Raw genomic sequence first — 23,700 nt, forward strand, 5'->3', positions numbered from 1 at the left:
AACTCTCTTTCTGGTAGCCATTACTTCAGCCAGAAGAGTTTCGGAACTGCAGGCTCTTTGTACCCGTCCTCCATACCTAATGTTCCACAACAATAGGGTTGCTCTCAGGACTAATCCTTCCTTCCTTCCTTCCTAAGGTCTCTTCAGAAAATAATTTGAATCAGTCCATAGACCTTCCTGTGTTTTTTCCCAACCACTCCAACAGGGCAGAATATAAGTTGCATCAGTTAGATGTTCACAGACAATCGGACCAACTTTTCCTTTCTTATGCTGAGGATAAACAAGGTCTTCCAGTCTCAAAAGTAACCTTGTCCAGGTGATTGACTTCTATCATCACATTTATCTATCAACTGAGGAATAAACAATTACCTGTTAAATCAAAAGGTCACTCCACCAGGGCTTTAGCCACTTCGGTGGCCTTTCAGGCTAGGTTGCCCATGGAATCTGTTTGTGCTGTGGCTACGTGGACCAACCCACATACTTTCATTTCGCATTATAAGTTGGATGTGGTTTCCAGAAACAGAGCATATTTTGGTTCCACTGTTCTGAAGAGTTTGTTCCGATGAGCCACCCAGGATTTTAGGTGCTAGGGACGCTGTCCCAGCCAGCAAGAATGAAGGCGAGATAGACAACTTAACATAAAGAAGTTATGTACCTACCATACCGTTCCATGTTAGTTGTCTTCTTCTCGCCTTCTTTCTTGCATCCCACCCTCCATCCCCCTATCCTTGTAGACCGAGAAGAGTTACTTATGTTTTTTTCACTGGCTGAGCCTTCTCTGGCTATTCCTTTCTGTCTAGTAGCCTCTCTGGAGGTTTTATATATTCCAGGATAGGATCCTTTCCTTATTACGTCTGCAGTTAGACTTACCAAATGAGATATGGGTATCTAGTGCCAGGCATCATGGGATATGGCAAGAACCACGAAACAACACCAAGTAATAAAAAAATTTTATCCGATTAAGCGCTTTTCAATTGTCACCATGTACAAACTTCTTCAGATAAAAAAAACATCACAAGAGAATAGTTTAAATAATCAGTCAATTAGCTCTCAATTAACCAACTGTAAAGAATAGTAACCTATTAAGTGCATCAAAAACATTATAGACACTGAATACATTTAAAAACCAGTAAAAAACACCGCGATACTGAGGTAAATCAGGTGTAAACATTTCTTAGTGCAACAAAAACAAAGTACAAGATGTAAAAAACTGTTTGTAACAATAAAAACTAATGAAAATGATAAACTCTATGAAGTAGAACTGTTACCTTTGTGTAAAACACTATAACCTCAAAGTGAATTTAGTACATCTAGGAAATTTCATCTAGTAAGACTCTTGAGCTTAAGGACACTGCTGATTGAACACCCTTCATTCAAACCTGGCACGTTGCATGCATTTAATCTAATCTGCCATCCCAGCTCTAATTCTTCTAACTTTAAAGGGGTTGGACCACAAAACCAGATAAACAAAGATTTATCTTTGACTTCTGACTGTTTTATAGAATCTCATTATTCACTTTGTTTGCCTGAAGTATATGTACCTGTTACACCTTCTGAATTTGTAATTAACTCTAGTTCAATGGATATTGTAGAAATTTGTGATGATGTTATACTGGAAGGTGACAATCAGGTGACCAACCCCCCAGTCATATTGATTAATGTGAATGGGGACTTTAGTGTTTACAATTTTTGTACAGTAGACATTATACCTGAGGTGATCGAGTAACTGTCTAAGGGTCACACGTACGTTCCAGCCCAGAAATACAACTTGGTTAAAACACTAATTGACCTGAGATTGTTTACAAGAAAACTCAACCTTCATCTCATGATAGGCAGTATTTATACAACTGACAGTAACAATTTTAGGATCCCTAGTGTTTACAATTCCCCTTTACATCCACTACTACAGGTCTTTGAACTTATTTGTGAACTTGACATTCGTCATAAGTACCAGACAGCACTACATAGACCACTTTCTGGTGTGAATTTGAATGTAGAAAAGGAATGTCTTGATTTCATCAAATTCCACAACATTCGCTTTTGTAAACCTGACAAGGGAGGGGGGTTGGTTGTGTTCGACAGGGACGACTATAATGAAAGGATGTTCAAACTATTAGACAGTGTGTCCTACTTAGCCAGTTCACGTTCTGAAATTAACAAGGCTTACAACATTATCAAAAGCTCTATAGAAGAGCTGTACATAGAGGGAAGGATTATGCAGAACACCTTTAATTACTTATCAACAGTGTATCCCAGATTTCCATGTATGTTTGGTATCCCAAAAATACATAAGGATTTAAGCAACCCCCCTATGAGACCCCTCATAGATGGTAGGGGTTCTCCCACTTACCCTTGTGCGAAAGTTGTGGATGTTATTCTACAGAAATACTTGGTTAAAATCACCCAGATATGCAAAGATTCCTGGTCATTTTTAGATAAAATTAACAAGTTAAAGTACAACACAAGACACAACTTCCTCACTATAGATGTCAAAGACCTGTACACGTGTATTCCACATGACATTGCACTGGATTGGGTTGACCAAATATTAAGGTTTCATGGTAGCACTAGTAATGAGTTGGACATTGTACATGAACTGTTGGATCGGGTTCTGGGCAACAATTTTTTTATGTTTGGAGGTAATTTTTACCTCCAGAAGGTCGGGGTAGCCATGGGCTCTCCATGTGGTGCTAGTGTCGCTAATATGGTTATGGCTGACTGGGAACATCTCTTTGTGTTCAATAATTGTGAATTTAAAGACAACATCATTTTTTACACCCGCTATTTGGACGATATTTTTATTTTACTTGACGGTGACCATACCAGTAGTCAGTCACTAGTTGATTACTTCAATGATTCCACATGCTTTTTGAAGTTCACTTTTACTTTCCACACAAAGTCCATCCCATACCTTGACATCCTGCTATCTAAGGACCACACTATCCAGAAATTCACATCTACTATTTATAGGAAATCTACCTATTCCAACTCTTTTTTACACTTCTCCAGCTGTCATCCACTCCACCAGAAACGAGCAATAGTTAAAGGTCAACTGGTCAGGGCTGCCCATATTATAACATTAGATAAAGATTTTCATGCCGAATGTAGACACTTGAGGAGTATGTTTTTACACCGTGGGTACCCCGACCATATGCTCAACGCGATTATTGAAGAAGTGACGGTTAAACGCTTAAACCATTTTTATAGACCAATCTTGGAAAGTGTGTCCACTCCACACAACGAAACAGACAACCTCTGCCCCCAATTAGTGGTTAATTCTAACGTTCCACAGCAACCTGAGACACCGTGTGTCACCTTCATTACAACATACTACTCTAACAGTAAGGACTGTTTTCAGGTCCTATGTAAAAATTGGGCAATATTCAAGAGTGATAATAATGTCTATCTGAAGTTAGGTGACCAGCCTGTGGTAGTATACAAGAAAACTAAGAACCTTAAAGCTTTCTTGGAACACCACCCAACAGGACAAGTTAGGACACCTGGTATGTACAAATGCCAAACCTGTAGTTATTGTCAGCATGTGACTGAATCTAATAGATTCACAATTCATGACCACCAGTACACCTTGAGGGTTAGAGTGAATTGTAACTCTAGAATGGTGATCTATTTAGCTCAGTGCCAATCTTGTCCAGCCTACTACATAGGCAAAACTGAGAGGCGTCTTTGTGACCGTATTTATGAACACATTTATGCTATTAGAAAACAGAAGCCTGAGAACACACTAGCTAAACACACTTTATTACACCCTAACCACACTTTTAAGTTCCTTATCATCGATCAAGTGTTTCAGAAACCTAGAGGTGGTCCAACCCCTTTAAATTTAGAAGAATTAGAGCTGGGATGACAGATTAGATTAAATGCATACAACGTGCCAGGTTTGAATGAAGGGTGTTCAATCAGCAGTGTCCTTAAGCTCAAGAGTCTTACTAGATGAAATTTCCTAGATGTTCTAAATTCACTTTGAGCTTATAGTGTTTTACACGAAGGTAACAGTTCTACTTCATAGTTTATCATTTTCATTAGTTTTTATTGTTACAAACAGTTTTTTACATCTTGTGCTTTGTTTTTGTTGCACTAAGAAATGTTTGCACCTGATTTACCTCCAGTATAGCGGTGTTTTTTACTGGTTTTTAAATGTATTCAGTGTCTCTAATGTTTCTGATTAACTTAATAGGTTACTATTCTTTACAATTGGTTAATTGAGAGCTAATTGACTGATTATTTAAACTATTCTCTTGTGATGTTTTTTTATCTGAAGAAGTTTGTACATGGTGACAATCGAAAAGTGCTTAATCGGATTAAACTTTTTTATTACTTGGTGCTGTTTCGTGGTTCCTGCCTTTGGTTTTTGGATTTACAGTTTGTCTTTGCCTGTTTTCTCATTTTCATCATGGGATATGGGGTGGCCTCGAGCCAGTATGCAGCTCTCAAGCTTTTGAAGATGGCTGAGTCGGAGCCGAGGATTGGCTCCGAACCCAACCAGCAAGAAAGAAGGCGAGAAGAAGACAACTAACATGGAACATTATGGTAGGTGCATAACTTCTTTTTCTTACCCTTATCCAAAAACTGAAAATGTGCACTCCTTCAGCAGACCAACTACCCGCTGAATATCTACAAAAGGCAGCCAAATCCATCGCCTATCCCATTTTCATTCTCATCAATAGAACCATCAGTTAAGGACACATCCCTAAAAATCTGTAAAGCATCCCATATTATCCCCCTTCACAAGGGTGGAAACTCTACTGAACTCTCCAATTACTGTCCCATAGCCATACTTTCTCCCTTAGCAAAGATCATGGAAAAATACATCCACAGACGATTGCTAGACCACCTAATACAAAATAACTTATTTTCAAACTCTCAACATGGCTTCAGACCTTCCCACAGCACTACTACTGCCCTCCTTTCCTTTACTGACTGTATTAACAAAAACTGTAACCTCAATATGCTTTCCTCTGCACTGTTTATAGATCTGTCAAAGGCATTCGATATGGTAAATCACCAGATACTTATAAATATCCTCAAATCCCTGTCACTAGATGCACTAGCTATAAAATGGTTCCAGTCCTACTTACGTAACAGACAACAGGTTGTACTTTGGTATAACATTCTATCTACCCAACCTGTTAACATTGGTGTTCTTCAAGGGTCCATGTTACGACCTCTCCTGTTTTCTATATTTATCAACGACCTTCACCTAGCAATCCCCCAAGCTACATACATACAATATGCAGATGATTCCACACTTATATGCTCAGCCACATCTATATCTGAACTTCACTCCCTTACCCAAAATGTGTTTAACACAGTTGAACAATGGTTTACACAGCGCTGTCTCCTTCTGAACCCCCAAAAACCTAAACTCCTCCGTTTTACTCCTACTTGTAAGTTCCCCCAATAGACTTCACATTAACATCCAATAATGGTACTCTCATATCCCCAGATCCAACTACCAAACTACTAGGTATCACCATAGATAACCTTAACTTCGACACCCATATTAACAATACTCTTAAAATCTGTTAATAGAAAACTAGGCTCTCTCTACATGATCAAACCCTTCCTCTCTCCTGCAGCTAGAATAACTATTGCTCACACCCATCTAATTTCTGCTCTCCTCTGTGCCTCACCCATATGTACTAATCTAATCTCTCTAAAAACAACCTTAATAAAATGGAAAACTCCTACAATAACATAGCCAGATTTGCTGCAGGTAACCCTTTCAGAACCCACCACTGTTTTAATCTAAAGCAGCTAGGATGGCTTGAATTACAAAATCAGCTTAAATTCCACCATTGCCCATAAAACCCTTTACAAACCTACCAATACCCCTATACTATCTACCCTCATTACCCCCTACAACAATCTAAAGACCTTACGATCATCACATAAACTTCTTGTAAATATTTGTAAATCAAAGAACAGGGCTGGGGATTCTCTTTTCTCTAATACTGTTGGAAAATCCTGGAACCTTCTTCCTAACAAACTTTCTTCTCTTCCTCTATATCACTCTTTAAAACCAAATTGAAACTTTTCCTGAGAACACACTAGTTGTGCCCCTGTACTAAACCTGACTGATCAACTAGCTCTTCTTACTTGGTTCAACCTACCCTCCTCTTCTCAGTAATCAAGTTCCTTTTCTTAATAACAACTTACCTTGTCCTTCTATACTATTACTTACATCTTCAGAATCTCATTAAGGGGACTACTTTTACTAATATATTGTATAATTCTGCTCCTACTTTTTCTTTATGACTACTTGTATACTAATATATTGTATAATTCAGCTGCCATCTTTTTCTTTATGATGTATTGCAACTACATTTTATATTGTACTAATTGTACCTGTATATTTTGCACTATGTTATGAACGAATTACCTCTTTGATTATTCTCTGTACTGCACCTGCAATGTTCATTGTATACATTAATTTTTGTGTATGTGATTTTGTTTGTTTCCTCGGAGCTCATCTCCCTGGGCTTCTACTGAAAATGGACATATATCCAGTTAGACTAGCCCGGTCAACAAATGTAAAATAAATAAATAAATATATGTACTTTAATGTGTTTTTTCAGTGTTATTTTAAGACTTGTAACCATTTACCTAAGCATACTGCTTCTGGATTATAGTTTCCTTTTGAAAACACCATTTGTTTCAATTTTGCATTGCTCAGACTGAGTTATATAAACTAAATTTAGTAGTGTTATCCTGTCATAGGTCTGCAGCTCCTGGAGTCTCAGTCCCCCTTGTTGCACAGTGAGAATTTTTTTCCCAACCTGTCCTAGCTCTGTTAACCTTTCAGATGATTTTTTAACTATTTTTGCAATACTTTCCAAGAGTTCCTTTCTGTTTGGCAGAAGACTGGTTGTCCAGTGTATAAAATTTAAAGGAACAATAAACCTCTTTATGACCTGTATTCTGTTGTCTGGGTCCAAACTCGTCATTTTCCATTTTTTGCTTTCTGTATTATCGCTTGCTTTGTGTCCTCCCGCCACTGTTGTGCTGCTCACTTTCTGAACTTCTTTTACTACCCACACTTCTGAGTATCCTATTTTGTGATGACTCCATAAATATTAGAATTTTTGTACCAAATCATGTGTGGGAACATAGTTCACCGCAATTGGTTTAGTCTGACCTTTGGTCATCTTACATCCCGAACTTTTTTCAATATTGAGAATAATTGTGGTATGCTGTCTTCTAGGCTTACTAAGCAAATATGACATTGTTCACAAACAGTGCTATTTTTCCTCATGCTCTCCCACCTGTATCCCCTGATCGTAGAGTTTATTTTATTTATTTTTTTGCTAGTTTTTCAAACATATTACAAATAATAGTGGGAAGAGAGAGGGCCACCCCTGTCTAGTACCTCGTTCTACTGTAAACTCTTGAGACAGGGCTTCCCCCTGTCTTTATATATATATATATATATATATATATATATATGCGCAATCAGTTCAGTCATTCCCCTCAGGAAATCCAAAGTTATATATAAATTCCCAGAGGCAAACCCAGTAGACCTTGTATCATCATCTAAACCTAGTAGTAACAGTGACAAGACTCTCAGTGTATCATCGTTTTTCTGGTATGTCTAAAGGGTTTATGTCAGATATTCGAACTTCCAAAATGTCGAATACCATATGTTCGATATTTGGAAGTTCGAATATCTAATAAAAAAAAAAAGCCCCCTGCACCCTCCAGCCCTATTTAAATATACTAACTCCGAGACCACATTTCAGTGCGGTAAATGGAAATTCTCCCATTCTGCACCATACTGCGCCGTTAAAAGTCAACCTTCGAACACTTGAAATGTTGAACATATGGTCTCGACCATATATCGTTCAACATTTCAAGCGTTCATTTAATTGACATAGACCCTCTATTTTCTGTAAACCCATGCTGATTTAAGTCTATTAGTTCTGCTAATAGTCTTTCTTGTCTTTGTTATTGCAGTAAAGCCTTGATAGTCATGATTTAAAATATTAATTGGTTCATATGAGGTAGGATGCACTGGATTTTTACCTCTTTTGGTATTATTGCGGTCACTGCTCTACTTCAGGATGCTGGTAACTGATCAGCTTCTTGTATTTTGTAAAGTTATGTATGCAATGCTTTAAGTAATGTCTTACCCCCCTGTTTCCACAGATCAGTAAGAAGGCCTTCTTGCAGTGGTGAATTACTCAGTGCCTGTTTCATGATTGACACAATTAAACATCTTGCTTCCTGCTGTCAAAAGCTTGGAAAATCTGATTCTTTCATGAAATCAGACGTGTGCTGTTCCCAGTCCTTTCCTTTCTCATCCTCATAGTGAGATATTCCTTATTATATTTGAAATTTCTTCTTATTCTTTCTCAAATGTGTGTGTTTTGGTAACATTTAGTTTCGTGTATTATTTCCAAGAGCTGTGTTGCATTTTCTTGCTCTCTTCTATCTACTGTTGTTATATTTGAGTTGAACTTTTGTCCTCCAGTTGCAGTGCCTTTGCACTTTCCAATTTTTCTAAGTAAAGTCTGTTACTTTCAGGTCATTGCAGTGTCTGCATATTTTAAAACAAAGCTTTATGACCATCCCTCAGATTTTCCCACTTTTCTTCTACAAGGTCCCTTTTAATTTTAATAGCCAAAACCCTGGCTCTCTCTTCAAACATTGTACAAGCCATAGCCTTTAGTGGTTCTTCAGTCATTCAGATGGGAAATGCCAGAGCCTCTTGTGCTGTCGTACTCTGGCATTTTAAATGAACTAGGATTGTGACATGGTCCATCAGTGTTACTGAATGTGCTTCAGAAGTTTTCACCAAAAAAGCAGGCTCCTGTGATATGGAAACCCTGTCTAATCTTGGCCAGCTGGCATGCTTTTGAGAGTAATATGTACAGTTCCTGTTATTTAGTAATATATGAGCTATGCCAACCAAATCAAAAAGTCATCTCCAATAGTCTGAAATATCTTCCCTTCTTAGGTATTATAAGTTTCCTAGGATCCCTCCCCAAGCCATCCTCTCTAGTATGCATATAATGAGAAGGACTGATTGCCTTTGGCATTTCTTCAGAGAGATTTAGCTACTCTGATGGCATTGTTTGATTATGCATTCATCTCCATGTGTAAGCACAACCCCCCTAATTAAGCTCTGTTTGGCTTCCTTCACTAACTATACAAGTCACAGGTAAAGGTGTGAAAGTAATGCTGCAAGAACCCACACTGCAAGGGCTGGTGGAATCCCTACATACACTTTTGCAGTAAGATGCTCTACAGATCATTTTATGGGAAGCTACTGAAATTAATTTATAGTGCAAGGTCACTATTACAGTCAGGTTACTTGTTTTTAAACTGTGTCAAAGCATGTAATAATACAACCTTTTATGCACCAGTATGCATTTAAAATATATTCTTAATTTGGCAAATTGTATTTATATGTAAAAGAACTTTGAGTTTTCTCTTACTAATACACTGCAAGCATCTTTTTTCTTAGGTGTATAACAGTTTTTTTTTTGTTTTTTTGTTTTGCTAGACATGATGTACTTTTCTCCACAGTCATGCAAGTGAAAAAGATGGCTGCAAAAGTTTTAACTCAGTATTTTTTTACAGGCTAAAGATCATGCAAGAATGGGAATTAAAGAGGTGAAAAATCGCTTGAAGCAAAAGGTAGTAGCACAATATGAAATGCTGAGCCATAAAACACATTATGTGATCAATACAAAACTGTTTGATTTTGTGTTTTAGTACACTTCAGAATGCATTACCTCCTTTTTTCTGTCATACTTTGTCTCTTTCTGTTTTCATTGTCACTCTTCAGTGTCTTAAGGCTACTGTATATTGATTATAGTATGTTATTCTCTTAAAAATGCTTCTAAATGATTTGAAGTGCTTTAATTTATATGACTGTGCAGAGAAACATTATGTGCTTGAAACGAGAGACTGTCTAGTAAATTAAATCTTGTGTAGGAAAGGGTAATGTGCTGATCCACAGGAGCCAATGATTTCGTTGTTTTAGAACTTCTGTACAAACTGCTATTTTTAGTACTTTGGCTAAAGACATTTGTGTATACATAACATTATGCAGTGAAAGTACAAGTTTTAGTGTTGCTACAGTGTGTTACTTTTCTGATTTCCACGTATCAGTCATAAAATGCCAAAATCAGTTTTAACTAATTTTATTTTAAATGGTAATCAATAGCTAAAATGTAGCTATTAATCCCTGGGGTCCCTGTCCAAATTAAATGTACATTGTTCATCTTCATATGATGTTGCTGTACTAATAGACATATAACCTGTTACCCGCTGAATCACTTTATCAGTATTCTATTAACATATTTATGAAAGGATGCATCAATCTCTTACTATCTTAATCTTCAAAAAAAGAAACGACAAAGGAAACGAGATGCTGTATTACATGCAAATTACAACAGATGATTATCTTTGGCTATATTGAGACTACAGTAACAAAGCATAACACAAATTTTTATGCAACTACCAGAGTATTGTGCTAATAGCTGAGGTTGTATGACGTACTGAGCTTGAGATAACTAAATAGGTTGGTGGGGTGGGTATGGTGTAGCTCCCAACATGGGTGGTGCCAGGGGATTGTCCATTGCATATACAATATTTTATTTATTGCATTCTTCAAAACTGTGTATCTCATGTGATCCATTCTGTCTACTTCAGCTGTAGGATTGCTCACCACTAAACACTAGTTGCTGGGCACCCATAAGACTCTTCCCATTGCTCCCACAATGCTCTGTGTCTCTGACTCTTCAGATCTTGTTTACCACACATCTTGTCACATTGAGAGGTGATCCCTGGGCTTTTGGATTATTTTTCAGCAGTATGTCCAGCCAGCATGCCAAAACGTAGGAATTCCTTTCTAATGCAGCATACATCTGACCTTAGGCTTAAGCATGAGTGCTGTGTACTGGTACTTAAGGGGGACGTATGAGGATGAAAATCCTCAGAACTTTCTTGCTGCAAGTCTGGAAAGCAAGTGCTCTTCTATCACTGGTTCTGTCACCTGTACAAAAAGATCGTTACCCCTGTGACGGAAAACTAACCATCCTATGAGGCACTGTTCCAACTGTGTGACTTTTTTATATCAGGAATATTATTCCTATCATGTAAGAGAGGCAAATGCTTCTATGATAGACAAATACCTTATAATGATAATTAAACCCAGTGTTTTTTTCCACCTAGGGACTTGGACATAACATCAGGCACTACTCTATTTGCCAAACCTTTGTTTCAAACCCCCTGCAAAGCTGACTATCTTATATAAAAATGTTCTTAGAAAACAGAAGATTAAAGGTTCTAGCATGTGCTAATATATCATCAGAAGTTACTGCTGCAGGCATCCCTCCTCAGCTGAAAGAAAAAAAAGAAACAACAAAAAAAAATCCCCAAAAACAGAAGAAAGATATTTCTTTGGCAGCTTCTCTCTCCAGATCAAAGTCAGATGTCTTTTGAGGCTGTTATAAGTCTGCATATCATCTGACCTCTTGGCCTGTTCCTTCTGTTGTGACCCCTTTGGGGGCTGACACAGAAAAGCCTACTAACACATCTCATCTGACCAGTCAGATGGCCATCAGTGCATTGAAGGAGGAACCCAAACATGGGAGGTCAGAGGTACCAGACAGTATTCCTCAATTATTAGTTCAAAAGGGCATCTCATACTCTTTGATGGAGGGACATCTGGGTATGGCACTTGGATGGTTTCTTTAGAAACCCATAAGAAGAAAAAGCAAAAACCAAAACACCCTTCTTATCCTACTATGATTGTCACCAGAGATCCCCAACAGGCATGGCATGATTTTTCTCAGGGGCTTTTCAAAGCCCTTATGGCTGTAAAGCTTCCTCAATTTTTTGCTTGCACTCCATCTACCTGTCTAGAAATAAAAAGGGATACTTCCTCTAAGGAAGATTCTACCTCTGAACTTGAATCTGATCTCTTGGACTACTCCTCTAAGCCATGTTTTCCTTCATGATACAAGTCCAAACCAAATGTGATACCTTGTCTTTTGACTCACTCCAAGATGAGCTTTCTTTTGAGGACATGAGACACAAAATGATGTATCATTGTAATTGGGAGAGAAAGCAATTCTCTGAATCTCAAAAGAGATGTATTGCAGCCTCTTAAATATGGCAGCCCACAAGCCTTCTGCTGTCCCTCCTGTGCTGTAACCATTAGAAGGGACTTTTCTTTCAGTTTCTATAACACCTGAATCTTGGCAATGTGCATGATGTGACAGATGCTTCTTTCAGGGCTGCTGACACTGGGTCTGTGCTGAGAAGGTATTCATTGCTTAGACTTCAATTACTGTCAGAGGATGTCAAAGAAAATCTTCTAGATGCTCCTTTGGATAAAGACCAACTTTTTGGTCCCCTTTTTACTGAGATTTTAAAAAATTTAAATGAAGGGGGATACTGTAATACACAGTTGTCTTAACAGTTAAGGTCTTCACCTCCTGTGCACAAGGTACATCACCTCCTATGCACAAGGTACAAGGCTATATCCTGACCTCTGGCTAATGTCTTTGTGGAGTGTATCTGTTCTTCCTTTGTCTCTGTGGGTTCCCCCACCTCCTAGAAATATTCTCTATGTTTCCACCTCAGAAAAAACACAAGAACTGAGTTGCATGCAAAGCACATATTCTAGATGGTGCCTATTGGAAGGCGTATAAGCCGACTGCTTTAGCCATCAGTTGTGTTTGCCCAGTATTCTCTAGATATGAGAATGGTAATCATAGACTGCACACTGTCAGGGCTAACCACTTAATGGTGTAAAACTTGGCTCTAGTTGATTTGGTCATGTCGACTAATGTCGCAAAAAAATGGGCATTGTTATTTACCGGTGATAAGTGAACTGAGGGCAGCCTATTGCAACCTATGTCATGGACCCATGCTATTGGTGGGAGGAGTCTATTGGCCATTATGTGCCCGCCATAAAAAACAGCAGCCCTGAGTCAATAAGTTACTGGTTGGCTGGTGTATAGTTGCCCAGCTTAGGCTACCTGTCATAGCTCTGTTGAGCAAGTCAGTCATAAAAACCAGTCAACCTGCCAAACACGAACCTATGATTGATATACTCAAGATAGTTTTAGTTGACAAGTTACAGCTTGGGAGTGGATGACATGATGTGAGGAGGAAGCTGGACATCACTGTATTCAGGAGGCAAATGGATGGACAGCACAGCAAAGCACTTTGACCTGCAATCCAGACTCTACTACTCAGATGTAGGAGAAACTACAAAATGTGCGGGAATTGTTGTGAGGGAGAGGCTTCATTAGATAGTGGGGGATGTCATCAGAATTAGGAACAGACTCATGGCAGTCCGACTCCAGTATACAGATAGGGAAGTATTCATAATCTCAGCCTATGTCCCACAGCAGAGTTGTGATATTGAGGAAAAGAGTGCACTCAGGCAGCAGTTGCAGGACCTACTATATAAAGCAGAACAACAAGAGTTTATAATGATAATGGGGACCTGAATGCACATATCAGGACATGAAGGATAAGATATGAGGACTGCCTGGGTTCACATGGGTGGAGCAACAGGAATAAAGGAGAGGCAATTCTTGACTTTTGTCTGGCAAATAGCTTTATAACATATGATTCAGCAAGAGAGATGGTCACAGTGTTACATAGAAGAGTGGTCAACATGCAACTCATGTTGACTTCATCCTACTAAGGAAAGGGCATTGGGTAAAGTCAGTGATAGCAAAGTCATCTCCATTGAAACAGTCGACCCACAGCATAAGCCGTTATTTGCCACAATCAGTTGCAAATAGAGGCCAGAGGAGGCCCTAAGGTCAACAGAGACTTTGCCGAAGACCTGGAAGTTGACTGTAGAGAATGCATTAGAGATCGAAGAAATACTCAGGGCTGTAGCTCCATACGAAAAAGAACAAATGTGGAGTTGAAGAATGCCAGTGCCTCAAAACAGCATGTGTGAGTACTTTAGAACATACATGTAGCAGACTTGTGTTTGGAAATAAGGTACATAAAGAAAGCTTGTGGTGGAATGCAAAAGTGCAGGAAGTCAACAAAAGAATAAAGGAGTAAGGGAAGAAGTATGAGAGAGAAAAGGCAGAAAAGGCTATGAAAGAGTACTGGTTAGCAACAGGGTCTTAAAGAGCAGTTACAGTAGCAAAGAACAAGGAATCAGAGGCACACTGCCATCTTCTGGAAGAAGGTGGAAAGGCAAAGAGAGAAGGATAAAGAAGATAGGCATCAGATGACCTTCATAAGGGATGCTAGCAATAACCTGTTCCCCAGTCCACAGGACATCAAAGGCAAATGGAAGGAGTACTTCCAGCAATTCCAGAATAAAGAATACCCCACAGAAGCTATACTGCCCCAGACACAGCCCATAATAAATGAAGTCAGAGAACGCAGCAGGCTCAGATGATGTCATGACAGATATGATCAAGGTGCTAGGTGACTTATGGGAGAAGTGGCTCCAGAGGCTATACTCACAGCAGTATGGACAGAAGGCTGTATTCCAGATGACTGGGAAATGAGCATACTAGTGCCATTGTACAAGAATAAAGTGGAAATCCAAAACTGTGGACAGTACAGAAGTATCACACTCCTATCTTGCTGCATGTAAGTTCTGGAGAGAGTGACTGACATATGAATACTTGAAGTAGAAGAAAGTAAGATGGGCGATGAGCAGTTTGGATTTAGATCAGTATGCAGCATAACATATCCAATGTTGGGAGCATGGCTGAGGGGTTCTCAGATGACTCAGTGAACTACAATTCCCAGAATGGTGCTAGACGGCTTGGCGAATGACATGATAGGCTCACGCAATGCCTATTGAGGAAGGACAACCCTCTAATGTTACAAGAGGAGGTCAACAGACAGGAAATGAAAGGTATACCTAGCATGGATCTTGAAGCGTTTGTTAGAGCAGTCAGCGACCTGTAATACAATCTTCTTAAACTTAAATGCCTCCAGACCCAGAGACAGCACTCTGAGGTTTGTCGACATAAAAGAATTGTACCCAGAGGCTTAAGGATCCTGAAAATGCTGACTTATGGTGAACAGTATCCAGACCTGTTTGCAAGGTGACAGAAGCTTAATCTAGAGGTGAGCTTTAATTATTTGAATCTGTTAATTGACTTTTTTAAACCTGAGAAAGAAGCCCTTGCCACAAAGATTAATGAGCAATTGAATGGCCTATATGACTGCTTCCCTGCAGGCATGGTTGACTCATCAGTTGATAAACTTATTGACACTGCTTTACTGTTTGAAAGAAAATTGCTTCATAGGTTCATAGGTAGGTACTAGGCTATTGACCCTCGGGCCTATATAAGCCTAGCCAAAAAGGTACCCTGGCTTTCGCCACCCAAGAAAATTATTTTCCTGTGCCCCTGTTGAGCAGAGCCACAGAAGTGATCCCCTGGGTGAATATCCTATTTCCCATCCAATCTTCAAGATTTTTCTTGAAGAGTGCTAATGAGGAGCTTTGTTTGATATAGACAGGTAGTTTGCTCCAGAGTGTGAGAAGTCTCTGGGACAGGAATCTATCCCTCCAGCATGTTCTGTTTATTGTGGTGACAAGGTTTAGGACCCTAGAGCATGTAGCTCAGAGGGATTGGGATTTTGTTAAGTGGAGCATGTTCAACAGCTCTGGGTTTGACATAGCTTTGTATGTTAGGCAGAGATCACCTCTGAGTAGGCGATATGCAACAGAGTAAAGCTGGAGTTTTTTGAGACTGTCTGCGTAGGGCATCTGTTTGAGGCCAGTAATCCTCTTTGTGAGGTATTTCTGCAGCCTTTCCAGTTGTTGTAGATATCTTGTGAGGTACATACCAAAAGGGGCGTTGTACTCTATAATGGGTCTAATGGGTGACGAGTAGAGGGGAACAATGACCTCTTTTTTCCTGGATGATAAACCTTTTGTAATGAGGTGTGCCACATACAAGGATTTCCTGACTACTGTGGCAATGGGATTATCAAAGGAGAGACTACTGTCCACCTGTGTCCCAAGGTCTCTTATCACACTTTCAGTGTTAAGTAGACTACCGCCTATGTGGTAGTTCATGGGTACAGAGATTTTACCAAAGGGGATGACAATGCACGTTTTGGCATTGAGCTTGAGGCCATAGCTTTGACACCAGGCACCTGTCTCAGTGAGGCCCTTTTGTAGGATGTCCGCATCATTAGGAGTTTTGATTATGGCTTCTAGTTTGCAGTCATCTGCAAACTTCATTAGCCAAAGACCTTCTGTGTTAACCAGTACTTCAGAGAAGTAGATACCAAACAGGAGAGGACCTAGGACTGAACCCTGTGGTACTCCACTTGTCACTGGTCTGAAGTCGGATTTGGTGTCTGCTACTTTCACAGTGTGGGTTCTCTCAGTGAGTCATTTGGCAACCCATCTTGTGACATAGGGATTTATACCTAGTTTAGTGAGTTTATCTATAATTCCAGAGTGGGGGATGGTGTCGAAAGCCTTGGCGAGATCTAGATAGGCTGTGTGAACCACCTTACCCTCGTCTACGGCTTTGATGACTGCTTCAAAGAAGTATATCAGGTTTAGGAGACATGATCTGCCTTTTACAAACCCAAACTGGGTGGGGTCTAGGGTTTGGAGATTACCAATGTCTTTGTTTATAAGTTCCATGACGATACGTTCCATGGCCTCGCAGACCAGGCTCATGGGGCGGTAGTTCCCAGGGTCCGTGGTGGCTCCCCCTTTGTGGAGTGGGATAACTGTCGCTGTGCGCCATTCATTGAGCACAAAACCTGAGGTGAGGCTATGATTGAACATGGTACTTAGGTGTGGTGCCAGTTCGTTCTGTAGTTTATGTAGAATGCAGCCTGGGATGTTGTCAGGTCCCATGGATGCTGTGTTCTTGGCTTTGGAGGGTGTGGTTTTTACCTGTGCAGCCGTGATTGCAGGAACTTTGCATTCTTCTGGTATAGAGATGGGCCTGTTAGGTGATGAGAGAGGGGTGAAGTTAGCACTGAACCTATCTGCCAGGATGTTGGCAATATCAGTTGGTTCTGTATATTTAGTGTCATTGTGCTGTAAATCTGAGTGTTGCCATTGTGATTCTTGACATAGCTATAGAATGCTTTCTGGCTGTCTTTAGTATCAGTGGCGATTTTGTTTTCATAACTAGCTTTGGAGGATTTTATGAGGGATCTCAGCTCCTTACTGAGGCTGACCAGGGAGTTCCTTCAATCATGGGATTTTACTCTTTTTTGGAACAGTTTCTTTCTTCTGTTGTAGAGTTTGTTTATGGCAGGGGACCACCAGATTGGCTTCCTTTTTTTGGAGGATAGCATCTTGCTTCTGTTAGGGATAGCACAATCCATGCACTCATGTAAGTGCTTATAAAGTGCATTTATGTAGGATTCAGCAGTCGTACCTCTGTTGTCCATCTGCATGAGTGTTGTGAAGTTTGCCACTTATGTCTTAACCTTCAGCAAAAGCGGTTTATGATTGAGAGGGATATTAGGGATTTTAACTTGGAAAATGTTTTCTCTTGGCCCAAGAACAGTATCCCTCCACGTAGTAGCTCTAGATTAACCTCCAATCAGACTTCCAGTAGTAATGAGCACACTAATATTTCCATGGGTGTAACAAGAACAGCATCCAGGAATGACACTAGTTTTTTCTACTACTACCAAGTCTCATAATGGGCCTTGCAGTAAGGAACCTAGCAGGACAGTGACTGAGAGCTTTGCTGATAATCATTCTTCTATGAACAGTGATGCTGATACCAATGGGGTGAATGGCCTACAAGGGGCTATAACCCTAGTACTAGGCAATGATGTGAGACCAAAAACACAGCATGGATGGCAGAAATGCCGGGTCTAGCAATGGCTCTATCACTTTCCCTTTACCCATTGGCAAGGACCAACGTTCCACAGGAATCGCTCACAGAGCAGGGGAAGGACAAAGAGGAAACTGCCAGTGGAACAGAATACCAGTCAGTCACTCAAGAAGATGTGGAGACAAGTCACAACTTGATTGTTTGGAACTTGTCCAAGAGATGTTTGACGCCCTTTCCCATGAGTTAAATGTACTGGGGAAGGGACTTTCCTTTATACCTGCACAACATGGAGATGTGACAGATACTGTTCTAGATATTAGGATGTTTGCACGGAGTGTTTCACTGAAAATACAGTTTGGGGGTAGGGATACTGATGATGCTAATATTAATATTTTCAAGAAACCGAGCCTGTTTATGTCTAATCCACACCCTCTTCTAGATGCATTTGTTAAATTAGTAGAAAATGATTTGCATCAAACCTTTGAGAGCTCCAGAACTAATCATTATAGTATCCTTACTCAGTATGAGAAGACAGTTCTACAAACATTATGAAATGACATGACTATATCCATTAGACCAGCTGATAAAGGTGGCTCCATAGTAGTGATGGACAGGTCAGACTATCTTAATTCTGTGAAAGAAATGTTAGGTGATAATCTATATTATACTGTTATCACCAAGAAAGACATAAATTGTCTTATAAGAACTATGAGGAGTACCTTGAGTGATTGTTTACAAGATAAAATAATCAGTCTTGACTTGTATACCTATTTTTTGATAAGTGAGCCATTGATTCCTGTCATATAGGGTCTTCCAAAGATCCATAAGGATATCCACAGACCACCGATGAGACCCATTGTTGCTGGCTGTGGTTGGAGCACTGATCCCTTCTCTATATTTGTTCAGAAGCACCTACGTCCAATCTTAGATAGGAATGAGATAGTGCTGAGGGACTCCAAACAGCTTTCTAAGAGATCTTTTTGACTATATTAAAATGCAGCTGACAGATTTGAGGTACCCGCTGGTCACTATGGATGTGCAGACACTGTTTACCATTATTCCTAACCAGGCTGGCTTGATTTATGTGGGTAGATACTTGTCCAAGCATAGTGCATATGATCCTTCAGTGTGTCACCTGATAGATCTTTGTATGAGAATAGTACTCGAGAAAAATATCTTTGTCTTTAATGATGTTTATTAGCAACAAAGAGATCGCATGGCTATGGGCACCTCCAGTGCCAATAGCTATGCCAGTATGGTCATAGCTCAATGGGAAGAGGCGTGCATGTTTTCAACACCAAGTTTTCATCAATATGTCCTGTTCTATTGTAGATTTGTGGGCAATCTGTTCCTTGTTTGGACAGGCCGTCCTGATGAGTTAGTCAAGTTTCATCAAGATTTGAACTCCTCTACCAGTTTTTTGAAATTTTCTCTGAACTATTCAGACACTCAACCTGAATTTTTGGATGTGCTTTTAACCAGACAGGTTGATGGTTCCCTCTGTACTGGTATATATAGGAATTCCCTGTTGCATCAAGACAGCATGCACCCATCACATGTGTTTAAGAATATAGTTTAGGGACAGGGGTTGAGAGCCTCTAGGCTGAATGGGACAGAAGATGGTTTTAAATCTGAGTAGTTATGCTTAAAAGGCAAGTTGACTGACTGAGGCTATAAAGAAAAGGAGGTCGATGGTATACTTTGTAGCATACCTCCACTTAGATCCAGTATAGCCAGACCGTACTTGAACACTCCACTGATTCCAGTGGTAGGAGACCAACTCTCATTAGACCTACTGATATCTCTGTTCCTCTGACTTACACTACTGACACTATGTTAACAATGAAAGTTGAGACACTGGAACATATTAACAACTGACCCCAACATCCATAGTCTTGTAGCTGATAATCTCAAACTCTTATATAAGAATAAGAAAAATCTAAAAAGATTATTATACTATCCAGATAATAAGAAACTTAGTGTGTCTGAGTGTAGAGCCAGTACACTGGCATGTGGAGCATGTAATTTTTGTAACTATGTAGATAGTAGTGGGTGTTTTCAACATTCTGATAATGGACGTACGTTTGATTTTAAGGTGCATGCAACCTGTCTGACTCCAGTTGTGGTCTACCTTGCCAGCTGCATGGTCTGCCAAGCATTTTATGTAGGCAAGATGGATAGACCTCTGAAAGACAGGATTAGGGAGCATTTATACAGTATCCATTGTGCTTCTGCAACAATGCCTTGTCCAAACATGTTATGACCACTGATGCAAGACGCTCTCTTGTTCATGGTGATTGATAGGATAAACCCCAGTGTCCGAGGTGGCGCTATTAGAAACCTTACTGAAACGAGGGAGGTCAACTGGATGATTAGGTTAAGAGCAGATCAGGGCAGTGGTCTTAATGAACAAGTCTCATTAACACCTATTCTAAAGGGACGAAGCCTCAGAAAGTGATAACTGGTGAGTGTTATTAAAATATATATATATATTTGTATACATTTCTTATATATATTATATGTATATTGCATTATTTTATATTACTTTTTATAGTACTTGCTTCAAACAGATCAATGTTGGATCAGTACTGAAAGTGTATTGACACAGTTTTCAGGAATGTTTGAGTGATTTTATTTCCTATACAGATTGTTTTATTAGTTTAATTGTTTTTTATTATGCAAATGCTATATTTATGCTTGGTTTAATATAATGCTTCAAGTGATTGGTTCCACCTGTTGACCTCACTTTGATTGATGTTTGCATATATAAGCATGCTAGTTCATTCATTTTCTGTAGAAGGTTTGATGAAGCAGATGTGAAAGTGCTTACCTTTCTAATTTTATGAGCGAATAAACATTTTCTTTTTATAATGCCTGACACTGTTTTATTCCTCTGGTGTTTGCTGTTACACATTTTCATTTTTATTTCCAACGGTTTATTTATCTCAATGAGTGTATTTCTTTTTTATTATAACATATCCAATGTTTCTGGTGATATAGATAGTTAATAAGAAGTTAAAAATAAGGAACTAGTCCAACTGTGCATTCCTAGACTTGGAGAAAACAGATGACAAGGTCACAAGAAAGCTGATTTGGGCAGTTCTATAATGGTTTGATGTCCCAGAAGCATTGGTAGAATTTAGTGCAGGCTATATACAAGAACCCAATGTCATAAAGTATGAACAGTGTTCAGACCCACAGAGTGGTTCCCTGTGGGACTGAGTGTGTATCAGGGTTTAGCTCTAAACTTATTGCTGTTCAAACTGGTGATTGATTACATTTGCAAACAAGTTGGAGGGGACAGATTAGCAAAGCTGTTGTTTGCAGACAATTTTAATGACAGCAAATGGGGAAATCAGAAGAAGCTGAAAAGTGAGTTAGAAGGGAAAACAGGGGAACAGGTTAACAGCTTCAAATTTTTGGGAGGGGTGGTTGAGCAGAAGGGAAGTCTGAATGAGGAGGTCAAAGCTACCATCACTGGGACTGCAGCTAACCTTCACATACTATCAGGGGTAGTGTGTTACAGAAACATGCCAAAGAAGCAAAAAATTAGGTGTACAAAACAGTAGTGTGATCAGTATTGCTGTATGGTACAGAAACTGGAGCAGTGAAGGCAGAGCAGATGAGGAAGCTAGAGGTTGACAGATCAAGCGGCTGAGTTGAGTGGTAGGATAAGCACTATGGGACAGGCAAAGAAATGAGGACATTAGAGTAGAAGCCCTAGTAGCTCCAGTCAGAGAAGGTCAAATTTAATAGATTACTGTGGTTTGGGCACATGATGCATGAAGGCAGAAAATCTGTTTGAGAAAATTTGGGAGAGGCAGGAAGAAAGCAAGAAGAAATAATGGCAACCAGCAAAGAGATGAATGAAATGTGTAAGAGAAGACCTGCAACAGTCAGACAGGTTTGTCAGAGAAGTTAGGAGATTGGTATTGAATTGGGAGAGATGGAGACAGTTGACACGACACCCTGACCCCACATAGAAAATGGTGAAAAAAGATGATGGTGATGATGATGGAAGGAAGCTGTGAAATCAAAAAGGGGTAAAACAACTTTTTCTTTTCCCAGCTCTAAAATTCTGTAGAAATAACCTATGTAAGCTTGACCTTTTCTACCACAAAAAGTCCACTCAGCAGAGAGACAAAAAAAAACTCAAAGAAGAAATGGCAGTACAAAGGGCCCTTTTCAGATAAACCTCCCCGCCTCTGACAATCTCCCACCTATGTCTTCACTCCACCTCAGCCAATTTACCTCCAGTCTTCCAAACAAACTTTCTGTCAACCTTCCTCTGTGGAAATTAATCACAAGTTATTGAATTTTTAAAAAACATTTAAAAAAGGTTACACAGTTCAATGGGAGTCTCTTCCTGTTCAGTATTCAATAGCACAGGTGCATTAGAACCAACAGCATCTAGTTTATCCAGTCATTTCAGACATCTTGTATCGAGGTGTTGTAGAAGCTATTCCTCCCCATGAAAAAGAAAAGGTTTCTACTCCATGTTGCGATTGGTGGACAATCCTAAAACTTTCTGTCCTAAATACCTTTTTGTTCATTCCAAAATCCAGGATGCTGTCACTTCAGAATTATTTTCCTTTGATTTTTCAAAATCTTTTCTGGTTACATTGGACCCTCAAGTATGTCTGACTGCACATTCTCATTCATCCTTCACACAAGAAATTCTTAAGATTCTCTGCCTTTGGATCTCATTTTCAGTTTACTCCTTTGTCTTTTGGGTTTTCCACTCCTCCAGGTGTATTCTGAAGCTTCTATAATATCCATATATACACTTATCTAGATGAATTTGTAAATAACACAAATTCTCTTCACGCGATCCATCAAGTTTTACAGCTCACAACCAACTTTTTTCTAAACCTAGGTATCTAGATTCACTCAAAATGTCATCAAGTCCAATCTTATTTTCTGATTGTCCTAGATTATCATCTCACATCTCTCATGATGGTTTCCTCCCTCTAGACAAGATGTACTTGGTAGCTGATTACTTTCTGTACCAATCAAATCTTTTTTTGAGCTCAGCAAGAGAGATTCTGAAAGCCCTTGGATACATTGCATTCAGCATACAGATGGTTCCATTTGCCAGATTGCACATAAGTAAAATTAAGCTGTACCAAACATCTCTCTGGGCAGAACACTGTCATCTCCTGTGATTGCCAATGTCCCTCTTGCAATTTGTGAAGAAAGAACTTCATTGCTGGATCACTCAGACAAGGGAAAACTTGGATGACCCTTTCTCATTCCCCTTCTTCTACAAAATGTCTCCACAGATCCATCAGGCAAGGCCTCGGGACTTGTTCAAAATGTTTCAAAGTACAAGAATTTTTGTCAGAACATGTAAACATAAAAGAGCTGAAAGCATTGATCCTTGCTCTTTAGACTCTCCATCACCTTTGGTCCGCAGGATCACTTCAGGCTCTGGCAGATAACACCCCAGTACATAATACATCAACAAACAGGGTGTAGAAAGTCTTAGTATCTTGTGCAATGACTAGCAATGTTTGCTTGGTACTAATGTCTAATACTAGTGTATTCATAACAGTCTTTTCTTTCATTTAATATACATTCCTTCAGAAAATAACACAGTGGCAGATTTCCTGAGCAGATCAAAAGCAGACCCCAATGAATGGATGTTGAACAGAGAAGTTTTTTCTACAAATTGTCTTCTAGAAGGGAACCTCATAAATAAATCTCTTTGCCTCCAGTCTGTACCATGAGCTCAGAATGTTTTGATCCAGGATGCCTTGTAAGGAAGCCTGGACAATGGACACCTTTTTATTCCCTTGGAAAGGGAGGTGTCTGTATGCCTACCTCTACTTTCTTCTTATTCAGAAGGTCCTTCTGAAGATTCAGAAAGACAATCCCAAAATTCTCCAGGTGATCCCTTCTTGGCCCA

At 39.5% G+C, this 23,700-nt stretch overlaps 1 protein-coding gene across 4 annotated transcripts in view; it reads left to right on the forward strand.

The window, feature by feature from the left end:
- Nucleotides 1-23,700, forward strand: part of DENND1A (DENN domain containing 1A) — a 4,751,104-nt gene that overhangs the window by 4,168,552 nt on the left and 558,852 nt on the right. For all 4 annotated transcript variants that reach the window (XM_044058260.1, XM_044058262.1, XM_044058261.1 and 1 more), the window contains exon 18: nt 9,601-9,657. In XM_044058260.1, coding sequence (XP_043914195.1) covers nt 9,601-9,657 — 57 coding nt within the window. The remainder of the gene's footprint in view (nt 1-9,600; nt 9,658-23,700) is intronic.

Source organism: Protopterus annectens, chromosome 16.part0, assembly GCF_019279795.1.
Source record: "Protopterus annectens isolate FY-2018-M chromosome 16.part0, PAN1.0, whole genome shotgun sequence".
NCBI lineage: Eukaryota > Metazoa > Chordata > Ceratodontiformes > Protopteridae > Protopterus > Protopterus annectens.